This window comes from Bos taurus, chromosome 5, assembly GCF_002263795.3.
Source record: "Bos taurus isolate L1 Dominette 01449 registration number 42190680 breed Hereford chromosome 5, ARS-UCD2.0, whole genome shotgun sequence".
NCBI lineage: Eukaryota > Metazoa > Chordata > Mammalia > Artiodactyla > Bovidae > Bos > Bos taurus.
The window spans coordinates 24,066,050-24,080,555 of record NC_037332.1 but is presented as its reverse complement, the minus strand read 5'-3'; the positions used below and the strand labels follow the sequence as shown (position 1 = coordinate 24,080,555).

The 14,506-nt window shown below is 36.8% G+C and overlaps 2 protein-coding genes across 11 annotated transcripts in view; one reads left to right on the top strand and one right to left on the bottom strand.

Annotated features, from left to right (window-relative positions):
- CEP83 (centrosomal protein 83) overlaps positions 1 to 14,506 on the top strand; it is a 161,718-nt gene that overhangs the window by 135,770 nt on the left and 11,442 nt on the right. For 2 of the 4 annotated variants that reach the window (XR_009494428.1, XR_009494427.1), the window contains exons 14-16: positions 7,313 to 7,416; positions 8,885 to 9,074; positions 10,048 to 10,219. Coding sequence is in view for 2 of the 4 variants with exons in the window: in XM_005206122.5 (XP_005206179.1) it covers positions 7,313 to 7,416; positions 8,885 to 9,074; positions 10,048 to 10,152 (399 nt within the window). In the remaining 2 variants the exon portion in view is untranslated. Of the gene's footprint in view, positions 1 to 7,312; positions 7,417 to 8,884; positions 9,075 to 10,047; positions 10,982 to 14,506 lie in introns of those variants that run through there. The other 2 variants (XM_005206122.5, NM_001206525.1) reach the window with 2 other exon arrangements.
- Positions 8,831 to 14,506, bottom strand: part of PLXNC1 (plexin C1) — a 156,245-nt gene continuing 150,569 nt past the window's right edge. The window contains exons 31-33 of one of the 7 annotated variants that reach the window (XR_009494399.1): positions 13,942 to 14,071; positions 11,448 to 11,539; positions 8,831 to 9,247 (exon numbers count right to left, since the gene is read on the bottom strand). Coding sequence is in view for 5 of the 7 variants with exons in the window: in XM_059886410.1 (XP_059742393.1) it covers positions 9,202 to 9,247; positions 13,971 to 14,071 (147 nt within the window). In the remaining 2 variants the exon portion in view is untranslated. Of the gene's footprint in view, positions 9,248 to 11,419; positions 11,540 to 11,582; positions 14,072 to 14,506 lie in introns of those variants that run through there. The other 6 variants (XR_009494398.1, XM_059886412.1, XM_059886410.1 and 3 more) reach the window with 6 other exon arrangements.

Sequence of the window (14,506 nt, the reverse complement as noted above, 5' to 3'; positions counted from 1 at the left end):
TGGGTCACCAGCTCAGACTGTGAAGAGTGGAGGTCTAACAGATTTGAGGAGAGACAAGAAGTTGTGAAAGAATATAAGAGTTTGGGAGAGTGTTGGATTAGGGGAATTAGTAGAAATCCCAGGTACCTTCTGGGGCCCATTAGATGCTGTTTAGTCACTCAGTCATGACTGACTCACTGGGACCCCATGGACTATAGCCTGCCAGCCTCCTCTGTCCTTCGGATTTCCCAGCCAAGAATAGTGGAGTAGGTTGCTATTTTCTTCTCCAGGGGATTGTCCTGACTCAGGGATTGAACCCATGTCTCCTGCTTGGCTGATGGATTCTTTACCACTGAGCCACCTGGGAATCCCCATTTGAAGTTAGTGCTGGTTAATTTAAGTTGAGACCAGTCAGCATAATTTTGTGTATGTGTGAGTGCATGTGTACATGCCAGCTATATTTCAGTTGCTGTAGGTTCAACTGTGCAGTCAGTAGAGTCATATTTAACTAAGGTCAGTTTCTCCAGGTGAGTTTGAAGATGGAGACTTAAGTCAAGATAATGAAGGATCTATGAGGAAATTAAGATAACGTTAGAGTCTAAGGCATGCATTGAGTCTACTAGTCAACCAGCCATGCAGCTCTTGTATAACATTCCAGCTCAGTTCCTGGCAAAGAAGAGTGCTCAGTAAATGGCTGTTTGTTTTTACAGTGATGAGGATAGCAGTGTCATGACTCCTGTCTTCAAGAAGCTTATCTTAAGAGGCAAACTTCAGGGTCCATCTTTTATACTGATGCCATATTAATCTTTTCAAAACAATGGTTTTACCCATCAGTCCACTGTAGGAAAACCTTCAGGGGAATCCACATTCTTATAGAATTACAGATTCTTCTTATTCTTATCCTTTCTAAAAAGCTTTTTCTCATGTTTTTGTCCTTATTGATTGGAGTTCCCTCAGAAATCCCTACAGTTTGTATTACCTATGATTAAAATAGGGCCCAATTAAGTGGGCACTCTGTATATGTGTGTGTATATTAAGTATACATACTTGGTTAAGATTTTATGAAAGTGAAAAATTGCTGCAGTTTAAATGAGCAGTAAAAATGGAGAAGTATAACTAGATTTTAAGATTAAAGTTTTATATAATCATATAATAATGAAGTATTAAGCATTTCCATCTTTAACATGTCTGCTGATAGTTGAACTAAAATACCTAAAAGGAGCATATGCTTTTGATAATAACAGACTAGGAAATATGTGGATCAGCTCTCCACATGAGAACTAGAAGAAGCAGACAAAATATCTTTAAAAATATCCCCGTGAAGGGCAGTGAAGAATTAAGAGGCCAAGGTCCTGGAGAGATAGAAACCTAGAGAGGGGAGCACGGCATTTGGCTGCTTTTCCCTTAGAGGAGACTGCCAGTTCTAGAAGAGAGAGCTGAGAAGTGAAGCAAAGCTTTTGACAACCTCATAGGGGAACAAAAATCAGAGTTCAGAATCTGCTAGAGAGAGGGTCTCAGGTCTGAGTCCACCACTAGTGCTTTGGGTTGATATTGTGAAGGAATATACATACCCCTGGACTAAGAGTGAGCTGAAAATAGCTTGGTCCTTGCAGGTATTGAAGCACAGCTTCAGATGATCTGTCCTTAAACTAGATTAAATTAACCCCTATTTGTTAGTGTTCCTAGCTGCCTGCCAGAAACAAGTATAAATCTTTTCTAAGGGAAACTAACATTGTAGGCTTCAAGTTACTTCCTCAGGTTTTAAATTATAATATCTATCCCTAAATAAAAAATAAACATAGACATCACTGCACATTTTTTGGAATGACTAAAATCCAAAACACTGACAGTATCAACTACTGGTAAGGATATGGAACAGTAGGAATTTTAATTTATTACTGGTGGGATTGTAAAATGATACAGCCATTTTGGAAGATCCTTTGGCAATTTCCTACAAAGCTGAAATAGTCTGGCCATACAGTCCAGCAGTCACACTCCTAAGTATTTATTCAAATGAGTTGAAGACTTACGTTCTCACACACACGCACAACCCTGTGCACAAACATTTATAGCAGCTTTGTTCATTATTGCCAGAAGTTGGAAGCTAGAAATATGTCCTTAAGTAGGTGCATGGTTAAAAAAAACTTTGCTATATCCACACAAGAGAATATTATTATTATTCTTATATTATCTCTTATATACACAAGGGAATATTATTCAGTGATAAAAAGGAAATGAGCTATTAAGCCATGCAGAGATATGGAGGAACCTTAAATGCAACCTTACTAAATGAAAAGAGCTGGTCTGAAAAGGCTGTTTACTATGTGATTTCAAATACATGACGTTCTAGAAAAGGCATGGAGAAGGCAATGGCACCCCACTCCAGTACTCTTGCCTGGAAAATCCCATGGACGGAGGAGTCTGGTAGACTGCAGTCCATGGGGTCGCTAGGAGTCAGACACGACTGTATAACTTTCAAGTAGACAACCTGAGAGACTTCACTTTTACTTTTCACTTTCATGCATTGGAGAAGGAAATGGCAAGCCACTCCAGTGTTCTTGCCTGGAGAATCCCAGGGTCGGGGGAGCCTGGTGGGCTGCCGTCTCTGGGGTCGCACAGAGTCAGACATGACTGAAGCGACTTAGCAGCAGTAGCAGGAGAAAAGGCAAAACTATGGAGACAGAAAAAATATCAATGGTTGCCAGTCTTTGTGAGGTTAGGGAGTAGGGATAAACAGGTAGAGCACAGGGGATTTTTATGGCAGTGAAACTTTGTATGATGCTACAGTAGTGGACATGACTGAACAATTAACACACACAGTAGTGGATACATAACATTATGCGTGTGATGGAACCATAGAACTGAACAGCACAGAGGATGACAGTGAAAACTGTGGACCTCAGTTAATAATAATGTATCAACATGGGTTCATCAGTTTTAACAAATTTCTATTAATAATGGTTTAAAAATAGCTGCATGAGGAAATTACACTGAAAATCAAGAGAAGTAACAACCAATGTAAGCAAACCCCCCACAGGGGATCCAAGTAATGGAGTTATCAGACATAGACTTTAAAAGTACCATGTTAAAAAAAAGTAAATAAAAGTACCATGTTGTGTATGCTCCAGAATAAGTGCTTGAGAATTGCACCAGAAAACTAGAAGACATTTCTTTAAATGCCGAGTTGAGAACTAAAAAACACTGAATTAACTGAATTACGAACTCTGTGGGTAGATTTAGCAGAAATCAATGAAGAGAAAGTATACAATAGAGAAAATTTAACTTGCCAAGGCTGGTCAATCTGAAAAGATGGTGATAAAATTGATTCTCCCCAGACTCCTCACAGGTAGATAAGTAAATAAACAGAATGGACAATATAATGGGCCCTGGTAGCTCAGACAGTAAAGAATCTGCCTGCAATGCAGGAGACCCGGGTTCAATCCCGATGAAAAGGGGGATATCACTATATGTCTTACAGATATTAAAACAATATTATAAAAATAACTATGTTAATAATGCAATTTAGGTGAACAAATTCCTTGAACATCTCAATAAAACTAATACAAAAATTAGGAAATCTAAATAGTCCTGTATCTATAAGGGAAATGGAATCCTTAATTTAAAACCTTCCATAGAGAAAATTTGATACTTGTATAATAAAATTATTACCACAGTAAATCTAGTTAATAGTTAACATCCATCACCATACATAGCTACAGAATTGTTTTTCTTGTGATGAGAACTTTTAAGATAAATCTCTTAGCAACTTTCAAATATGCAGTACAGTGTTATTAACTGTAACCAGCATGCTGTACATTACATCCATGGGACTTATTTCTTTTTTAACTGAAAGTTTGTACCTTTTGATCTGCTTCACCCACTTCACCCATCCCTCACCCCCTGCTTTTGGCAGCTGCCCATCTGTTCTCTATATCTTTGAGCTTATTTTATTTTAAAGATTACACATATAAGTGAGATTACATGGTAGTTTTTCTTTCTCAGTCTAGTTTATTATACTTAGCAAAATGTCCTCAAGATCCATCCATGTTGTTGCAAATGGCAAGATTTTTCTTTATTATGGCTGAACCATATTCTAATGTATGTGTATCACATTTTCCTTATCCATTGATGGACACTTGCTTCCATGTCTTGGCTATTGTAAATAAGGCTTCAGTGAACGTGGGGTGCATATGCCTTTTCAAGTTAGTATTTTTGTTTTTCTTAGATAAATATCCAGAAGTGGAATTACTGGTAGTTCTATTTTTAATTTTTTGAGGACTCTCCATACTATTTTCCATGTGTGCATGCTTAGTTGCTAAGTTGTGTCAGACTCTTTGCAACCCCATGCACTAGACAGCCCAGGCTCCTCTGTCCATGGAATTTTCCAGGCAAGAATACTGGAATGGTTTGCCATTTCTTACTCCAGGAATCTTTCAACCCAGGGATCAAACTCATGTCTCCTGTGCCTGCTGCATTGGCAAACAGATTCTTACCACTGAGCCACCTGGGAAGCGCCCACTGTTGTCCGTAGTGGCTGCATTAATTTGCATAGTGGCTGCACAATCCTACCAACAGTGCAAGAGGGTTCCCTTTTTTCCACATTCTCACCAACAGTTGTTTCTTGTCTGAGAATATTCATTCTAACAGTTGTGATATCTCATTGTGGTTTTTACTTGCATTTCTGTGATGTTCAGTTCTTTCTTTACATAGACAACAAACAGAAAATAAAATATTTAAATCCATTTACCTTAGCATAAGAAATACAAAATACTTAGGAATAAATCTAATGAAAGATATGCAAGTCTACACTGAAAACTACAAATATTGCTAAGAAAAACTAAAGATCTAGCTAAAGGGAAACTATACCATATTTGATTTGAAAGACTCAATATTATTAAGATGTCAGTTCTTGCCAAACTGACCTACCAATTGAATACAATTCTAATCAAAATTTCTGTAGTTTTCCTTGTGGAAACTGGAAAGTAGATTCTAAAATTCATATTAAAGGACAAAGGACCAGAACAACCAAGGCAATCTTGAAGAACAAAAAAGCTGGAGGACTTAAAGGATGTGGGGTCAATTGGTTATCCTTAACCCAACCTAATTAGATAAAAATGAACCATAGACCCAAATGTGAGGGTAAAAAAATAAAACTGCTAGAAAGAAGCTTGAGGAGAAAATCTTAAGATCTTGGGATAAGTAAAGATTTCTGAAACAGGACATTAAAAAAAGAACTAATCCTAAGAGATATAATTGATAAAGACATTAAAGTGTCACTTTTTTTTTTAATAAAATGACACTCTTAAGAGAAAAAATATTACCACACACTGGGAGGTCAATCTGCCACACATATATCTGACAAAGTATTCATATTCTGAATATGTAAAGAATTCCGACAAATAGATTACTCAAAATATTTTCTTAAACAGGGAAAAGACTAGGACAAACATTTCATTAAAAAAGGATATCCAGATGGCCAGTGTGCATAAAAAGATACCCTCATTAGACAACAGGAAAATGCAAATTAAAAGTACAGTGACATATTATTCTATTCCACTAGAGTAGTGAAAATTATAAAAGACTGACCATACCAAGTGTTGGTAAGGATGCAGAACTCTCATATATTGCTGGTGGGCATGTGATTAATGGGCTTTCCTGATGGCTTAGACGGTAAAGAATCCGCCTACAATGCAGGAGACCTGGGTTCAATCCCTGGGTCAGGAAGATCCCCCGGAGAATGGCATGGCAACCCACTCCAGTATTCTTGTCTGGAAAATCCCATGGATAGAGGAGCCTGGTGGGCTGTAGTCCATGGGGTCACACAGTCAGACACGGCTAAGCATGCACACAAGATGTGACTAATAATTTGTTAGAACCACTTTAGAAAACGCTAGTTTTACTAAAGTTAAAACATATGTATTGTGTATGACTCATTCCTGAATATGTACTCAAAGAGAAATGAGGACATATATCTACCAAAAGCATATTCAGCAGTGTTCATAAAAACTTTATTCGTAGTAGCTTCAAACTAGAAACAATTCAAATTGTTATCAAGAGGAGAATGGATAAAATATGAGGTATTTGTAAAATGGATAATGGTATAACAATAGAGAACTGTGATATGCAATAAACATAACTTAATCATAGAGATGAAATGTTGAACAACAAAAAATCGAGAGATGGAAGTATATACACTGTATGATTTCTTTGTGTGTGGGTGAATAAATAGAGTCCCAAATCACCTGTCAATACATTAATATATACTTGTGCTAATAAAGGACAGAAAAGTGGTTTTAGTGCCACGGTAGGCAATGAGTGAACTCTGCCTGTAAGCAATACCATGAATAAATCTCCCAGTATTGAGTAAAAGGAAAAAGCCATCTGTAAAAGAATGTGTGCTATGATTCTGTTTGCATGAAGTTCAAAAACAGGCAAAACTAAACTGCATCTTTAGAAGTAGATTAGTTGGTTATGTTTTCAGAGGACAGGGAGGGTAGAGATTGAAAGGAGGGAGGGGTAGGGGCCCTTTTGGTATGGCAGTGCTCTTGACCTGTGTGAGGTGACACCAGTGTTTTCTTTGTGGTTTTACATTCTGCTGTACATTTATATTCTACTCATTCTTCAGTAAGCCTGTTAGTAAAGAGTTAGAAACCAAAAACCAAAAAGGTCTATAGCTACTAAATGAGTGTCAACATTTATAGGTATTTTTCTGCTTTTTTTTAAAGGCAAACTTTTTATAAAATTAAAAAGGTATTACCTTTTTTCATTTACTTGTTTTGCATTATACATAGATCTTTCCATATTATTAGAAAATTTTCCCTTTAGAAAGGCATGCTTTCAAACTGAGATGCATCCATAATCAGTCTTAGCTGTCTCATCCTTTAATTTACTACTTTGGTAGTGATTTATCAATTGCAAACTTGCTTTTAATTTTAAATTTATACTTATTTTAAACTCACGATATCTTCTGGGAGAATGAAGAGCTTGTATTATCAGGTGACAAGCAAACTCATTAGTAAAATTTGACTTCTTCCCTTCTTAGAAGTTTTATTTGCACAATTTCCTTATTGATGCTAATTTTCTGGTTTGGCATTTATAATAGTTCTGTTTGTTACTTTCAGGGTATGAGCTAGATCTGTGCATTATTATCTTTGTGATTTTCAATAAGCATTGTATCCAGTGATCTTTGCTCTGATTATTCACTGAAAATACTTATCTCTAAGTAAAATTTTTTTGGTGAGTAAAATATTCACTATATAGCTTTGTTCAAATAGGAGAGTATGTATTAGCATACTTGTTCATATTAATTGTTTCTCTTTTTGTTTTTTTTTAGAGAAAATCTCTTCATGAAAACAAATTAAAGAGACTGCAGGAAAAGGTAGAAATCTTAGAGGCAAAGAGAGAAGAATTGGAAACAGAAAATCAGGTGTTAAATAGGTAATATGTTTGTATGTATATATGCCCCATGTGATATTTTGACGTTATAGAACGTTGTTTCTGAGTATAATGTACTTGGGTTGCTTTTAAAATATAAATTTAAAACAATCGTAAAACTTCATTAGACTCCTAATTCATTATCTTTGCTATTCTTTTTCTGATTCAATGTTTCTTCAAACCAAAACATCTTTAACATATGCATTTCTGTTTTGTATGGTTGGGACTGATGGAAAGGTCAGTCCCTGGCTTTGGTAGCCAGGAGTGGTGTAAATCCTTGCTGCTGAGACAAGACAGTTTAGTTATTACAAGTTCGAAATTGTGGCCACAACTTTGAATCAAGGCTCAGTTTTTTAATGTTTTGGTGTGGAAAATATTATTGGGCAGTAGTTTCTGGTTTTTATTTATATCTAAGCACAACTAATAATCTGCATCATTAGCATTTTTGAGCAGAGATTTGCCATTTTAATTTAGTAGTAGTGGCACTGTATGACCCATGTGATTTACGTTGATAAAATCTTTTCAAATTCAGCTAATTAGTGGTAGTCTTCAGCATTTAGACAGTATCAGACTTTTCTGTAATGGAAGCTGCCTGTATGTCAAGCAGTGATGCTTTACAGTGTGCACTGGTCTTCTTGGGTATAATTAGTACTAAAATATGAACAGTTGTGTGTGGTGTTATTTTTTTTAGAACATCCAAGAGGTTTCCAGACTGTGGAATAAATGCCAGTTTTACAAATACTCTCTGTTCCAAAGTGAGAAGCCACCACATTCATTCTAAAACCAAATTCAACTTATTATTTCAAAATTAATGGTTGTGGAGGAGGTGTTATCAATTCAAGAGTGGGCAGCTATGGCACAGATCACCTAGAACTTTAAATGGTTTTGAAACTATATTTGATTACTTGTGATTATTAGGAAATTAATGTCCAAAAAGGTGGTGAACTCTGAAGGCCTGCAAAGTTTTTTTTAATCCATGTCATTTTCCCTTAAGTTGGGTAGTTTTATCTTTTTCATTAGGTACATTAAAAAATAGGACAAAATGAATTAGCTATGTTTGACCATATTTTACCTACCAAATTCATAATATTCAACCTGGTATTTCCTCTATTTCTGTTTGATTCTTGAAGTAAAATAAGGTACCTTTTTTTTTTTTTTTGGAGGAGTCCTTTTAGTTTCAAGATTCATGGGTTGGGGGAGTAGAATTAAAAATATCAAAATGTTTTTTATCTCTGACTAATTGTCAAATAAAACTTTAAGTCAACAGCCTACAGGGCCAACAATAACACAAATAATTAAGATGTCATGTCATGTTTCTGTTTATCTGTCTAGGTAAACCACATTTTATGTATTATATATTGGTAAATCTTAAAAATCCTTCCCTCCCAATTAAAATTATGTTCTGTGACTCATACTGTTCTTCAACAGAATATAACTGTATTAAGCAACAGAAATGCTTTTCCTTTTTAAGACAAAATGTTCCATTTGAAGAGTATACAAGGCTTCAAAAAAGACTAAAGGATATACAGAGAAGACATAATGAATTTCGAAGTTTAATTTTGGTTCCTAATATACCTCCATCAGCATCCATCAATCCTGTTAGTCTTCAGTCATCAACTGTGATTCCAGGCATGGAACTGTCCTTCCCTCCTCACATGCAGGTATGTATGGGCATTTATTTTAGGAGAAAACAGTTATATAGATACTTCTGTAAATTTTACCTGTTTAAATATTTAAAAACCTAAATCTTTACCAGAAAAATTGCTGAGAGGCATAGTGGATTTGAATCTATTCTTCAGTGATGGTGCTAGGAGTAAAGTCTCCTGCTGGGCACCTGAAAGGAAGAGACCGATAAAGTCTTTGAGTAAACTGTTGAGTCTGTAGGTCACTCATATAATTCTGATTATTACCAACATTTATGCAAAGTTACTGTACTATGTGCTTTCCATACATTTTATTTAATCCTAATGAAAATGCTTTGAGGGAAGGTATTAGTATTCCCAGTTTGCACATGAGGAAGCTGAGTCAGAGAGGTGAAGTGACTTGCTCAAGGTCATAACTGAGAGCTGAGTTTCATACCTAAATCTTTCTGTTTCCAAAACTTGAGTTAGTTTTACTTTATCAAATCCCTGAGATGTTGAGGGAACCAAATTGATCAGATGATTTTCAGAAGATGAACTGTTAATAAGCAATGACATTTTGTAATGTTGTAAGCAAGGAAGATTTTTAATGTTGTACGTCACTGAATTGTACTTCTGATGAAGTGCTTTGCTTATATAATAAACTTCTGTTAAACTCGTCTCGTTAGAAAGTTGCCACATAAGTACACCTGGGACTTGCATTACTGTTATCTAATTTATTCTGCGGTGAACTTTAAACCTAGAGAAGAACAGACTTTGGGTATTGGCTAAAGGCTATACAGCCTGAGGCAGGAGAAAAGGGAGGACTAGTTGGTAGTCTAGACCATGCTGGGGTTCTTAGACTGCTAAAATGGTCATTCTTTTCTTGCCAGATGTTGCAGACCTGAATAAAAGAGACACTGAGGCCACTGCCTAACAGTTATTTTTCCACCAGTTTTTCTAACAGCCTTTCTTGCAATGCTTTTTCTGTTTTTCCTTTTTCTGTGCTTTTAAGGAGGAACAGCATCAAAGGGAACTCTCTCTACTTCGCAAAAGACTAGAAGAACTTGAAACAACACAAAGGAAACAACTAGAGGAACTTGGATCTCCTGGGGAATGATTTGCTTGGAGAAAAGGCAGATCAAAAGGGATGAAATCAGTGACTCAGTAAAGCTTGAAGCTTTAATGTATGTGGCATTTAGATACTTTATTACTGTTTGCCAAATCACTTGACTGTGCCTCAAGAAAAGGTACTATCTCCATGCTGTGTTGCATGAATGTCAGGATTTTAAGGTTGTAGTAATGATAAGTGAAGCCCTAAGACAGCTTCAGAGATATTTAGAATATTATTGACAACCCTTTGAGAATGTAAAATAAATGAACAAAGAAGAAGGAACTAAATAGGGAATCAAGTTTTTCAATTATTAATTTTGCTTTGTTGAGTTTTTTTAAGGGGGGGTGTGTGGCATTTTGCCTAAATAGAACTATGTTGAATTCCCTCCTCTTCCTCTTTGAGGTGCTTACCAATCACATGGTCAGAAATGTTTTCTGGTTTACTATATGTGAAAGTTATTTAAAGTCAGCATAAAACTTAAGATATCTATATATATTACTCAGTTCAGTTCAGTCGCTCAGTCATGTCCAACTCTTTGCGACCCCATGAATCGCAGCACGCCAGGCCTCCCTGTCCATCACCAACTCCCGGAGTTCACTCAAACTCACGTCCATCAAGTCGGTGATGCCATCCAGCCATCTCATCCTCTGTCGTCCCCTTTTCCTCCTGCCCCTAATCCCTCCCGGCATCAGAGTCTTTTCCAATGAGTCAGCTCTTCACATGAGGTGGCCAAAGTACTGGAGTTTCAGCTTTAGCATCATTCCTTCCAACACTACCTTTTCTAAGAGTTGTGTGCACATAATTTATTAAAAGCTTAATAAATATTTTTATATTATTTTGTATTTAATTTTGTTTTAACCATACAGTGTAGAAGATCTCCCTAATTTTGGCTTCGTTGAGTTAGAGTTAATAGAAGATAACAAAGTACAAATAATTAAATCCTGTGGCTATATAATAAAACAAGGGCCATTTATTGTAAAACTTGAACCCAGTGGGATCCCTTTAGAAATAATGTTGGTGTTTAACTTTGTCTCCTGTTTTGGATCTAACCAAATTGTTATAAATGTTTTATTTCTCTGTGTCCCTAAGTATGCCATCATTTGCTTTTTTATGTAACATCTTTTAAAGGCATTCTGCTGGAATAACTTCATGTCAATAAGGCAAAGCTAAAAAGTCTGCTGGACCAAGTAGAATGTTCATTATCTAGACGTCATCACATTCAAAATTCCAAGACGACAGTGGAGGCCAGGAGTAAGATTGCATAGCCTTAACATCATTTAGAAGAAACTAGATTTACTTACTATATAATACAGCTGCTAATTTACAAAGCATATACAGTGACACTTTGTTCTTGAGAAATAATTTCCGTGGAGCCACTCAGAATGAAAAAAATCTATTGAAAATTTGAAGGAAGAAAAAGACAAAAACAGTCCATATTTACATCAAAATGTTTATTTTTGGATATAGACATTTAAAACATTCATCTCCAAGAACTGCTTCAATCAGGTATACAATAAGAAATAGACTTTAAATCCCTAATACAGAAAAAAGTAACAGAATTAGTTTTTAAATGCTGCTGTAGACACTAGTGTTAGAAAAAAGAAAAGTTTATAAATGGTTTTGCACCAAAAAAATATGCAAAGAAACTTGAAAATAGAAATTGTTTGCCATTTGTTTCTCTGGCTGCTGTTTAATATAGACCCAGTGACTGATTGTCTCCAGCACACATCTAATTTGGCCATGTACTGCGTTTGGCTAACGTGATCCAAAATGTGATCTAGACAGTGCTTTTCACTGGAGGATTGACAGACACGCTACACACATTAGTGACTCTTCACCACCTCAGTGAGGTAGGCTAGAAATATTATACAGAAATTGAGGCACAAAGAGGGAAGTGACTTGCCCAAAGTCCCCAGCAGCACAGTCCCTGGAAAAGGAGGGAAGTCTCCACACAGGATTCATGTGCCAGAGAGCCGGACAGGGACACCCTCATGTAGCATTTACTAAATACTGAGATAAAGCTGTAGCTGATCCTTCGAGATTTCTTAGCATTTCTGTACCCTAAAGAGGGGAAGTCTTTTGGGCAACTCTCCTACCCTTGGGTCTCAACTCTCCTGCTGTTCTCCTATGAATGCCTTCACATCAAGACTGCAGCAGCCTTAGATGGGGACGAGACCTTTCTTATAAAGAACCTCTGTGGTAGGATTTTTGAGGTGTGTCCATTGGAAAGACAGTGGCCAGAAGTGACAGGATTGGGAAGGTCCCTATAGAGCAATAAATGCTTATCTTCTCTGATCAGTTTGTTGAGGTGTCATCGCTCACTCTTTACCAGATAGTGAGAAGCAAAAAGAACTGCATTCATTTAAGACAAATGTACTTTTAAATCCTGCTATCTCATAGATTGTTGTTGGGAAGTGATTTTAAGGAATGTATGACCAATGTTTTATTTGCTACTTGAAAATTTTCCTTTCCTCAGTCTGGGATTTGGAGCACCAAGGGTAAATAAAGGTGCTGCAAAGAAAGTTGAAGAGTTGCCAGTTAAACTTTTTACTTCTGGTTAAGAGAAGGGAAACACAGTGGTATTAGAATTGGTCATGAGCAGCAAGAATTCAGGAGTAAAAAATCAGCAATAAAAAGACTACAGTATAACTAGGTAGGGAATTCTTTTTTAAAAAAGGCATGAATAAAACAGGTATTCTTAACTCTCTCTCTTGTGAGGAATACTTTCAAAAAGTACATAGTAAGACTAAGATACCAAGTTGTATACTAATATTTTTCAGGCCATGGGCCTCAAATATATATATATTCATATATAATACTCCAGTGTGAACAGCAATTTCATGAAATGTAAAATGTATTTTTTAAAATCACACACAAGTATTTATAAGCACAGGGTTCACCAGAAGTCTAAAGCAAGGAGACAGTAGTACAGAAGTGTAGGATTAGGGGACGGAGTTACTCTTCCATAGACAGTTCTGATTGAAGTTCTTCGAAACAAGCGATTTTTTTTTTTTTTACAATAGCCTACACGTCTACTATTGAATACATTTAATATGGAAAAATAAAATGAAGAAAAGATAGGTACTTTAAAGTGTTTGGGTAAGATGCTGTCACGAAGCCTACTCCCTCTCCTTGCTTTAGAGCTCTCTAGTGAAATGGAGGTGAGTTTGATGGAGTACAGTCGGTGACCACTGAAAAACACGAGCCCTTTCAACAATGTTGCAACACCGTTAGTTTTTGGTTTAAAAACACACACACACACACACACACACTCACAAATGCTAAATGTACACACTACCAAATTCTGCGGTCAGCTTTTCCAGGAACTACTGGGGAAAAGTCTCAATGCTGCAGATCCCCGAGGGTGCCCGCACACCCAGCCTTGTTTCCAGATGACTCATTTCACAGTTTGTTTTGATCATTAGCAATGTCCCTTGTCTGCAGAGGTGCAGTGTAGTTACAAGTGCTACATAGCTGTAGTTTTCAAACAAAACCACTTATATCATTGTGCTTAAGTGGAGAGTGTAGTTAAACAATACTGACCCTTGCTTACTGGCCCTGTATTCTCTGTAAACAAGGAGGCTGTTTGAAACAACCGCTTCAGCTCTATTTACAGAAGGGTTCCCACAGTACACACACAGGCACAGTGGTTGATAGGCTTTCTAAAAGCTGTGCGTGTGCCTTGGTCTCTTAAAAAAGACAGTGCTCAAAGTGGAACCTATGTGCAAACTTAAACTCACAACACAGAGTAGCTCAAGCAGCCATTTTGCTCCCAAGTCATCTGAAGAACTTTACCAGATTAAGCCAGTCCCCAGAGTGCTTACATCCACTTGCATTTCTTCTTTTCCTCAAATAAGACTTTTACATGCAAGAGTTGTTTCTGAGCTTCTTCCAGCCCTCGTTCTCTTTCTAGTTTATTTAGAATCTGTTGACAATTAGAACAGTTATTTTAGATATTGTGGTTTTAGCATTACAATTCTATTTTTTTTTGCATTCCTGATGCTGTGAGTGGTAAATCTGTATGAAACAGATGCCAAGATTTTCTCCGATCATTTACATACTCACTTTGCAAGTTGTTTTGCTAAGTCATTATCACAGGATCAACAACACTTCAGCTTAAAATAGAAACTCGAAAGAAATACCGAATTACTTGCTTACAAATATGGGGCCAGAATTCCAAGGCCCTGTTTTATGCATTATGTCACAGCCATTCCAAGCACAGCAAGCATTCCTGGGCAGCCAACATGCAGGCAAGTATTTCTTCTTAATGCAGCAGGCAGGGGGCATCCTGGTCAGAGATGTCTACCTCCCTTGCCCTCCCCTTCCCTCCCCTCCCAGTGCGTCCCTTCTAACCCCTGAC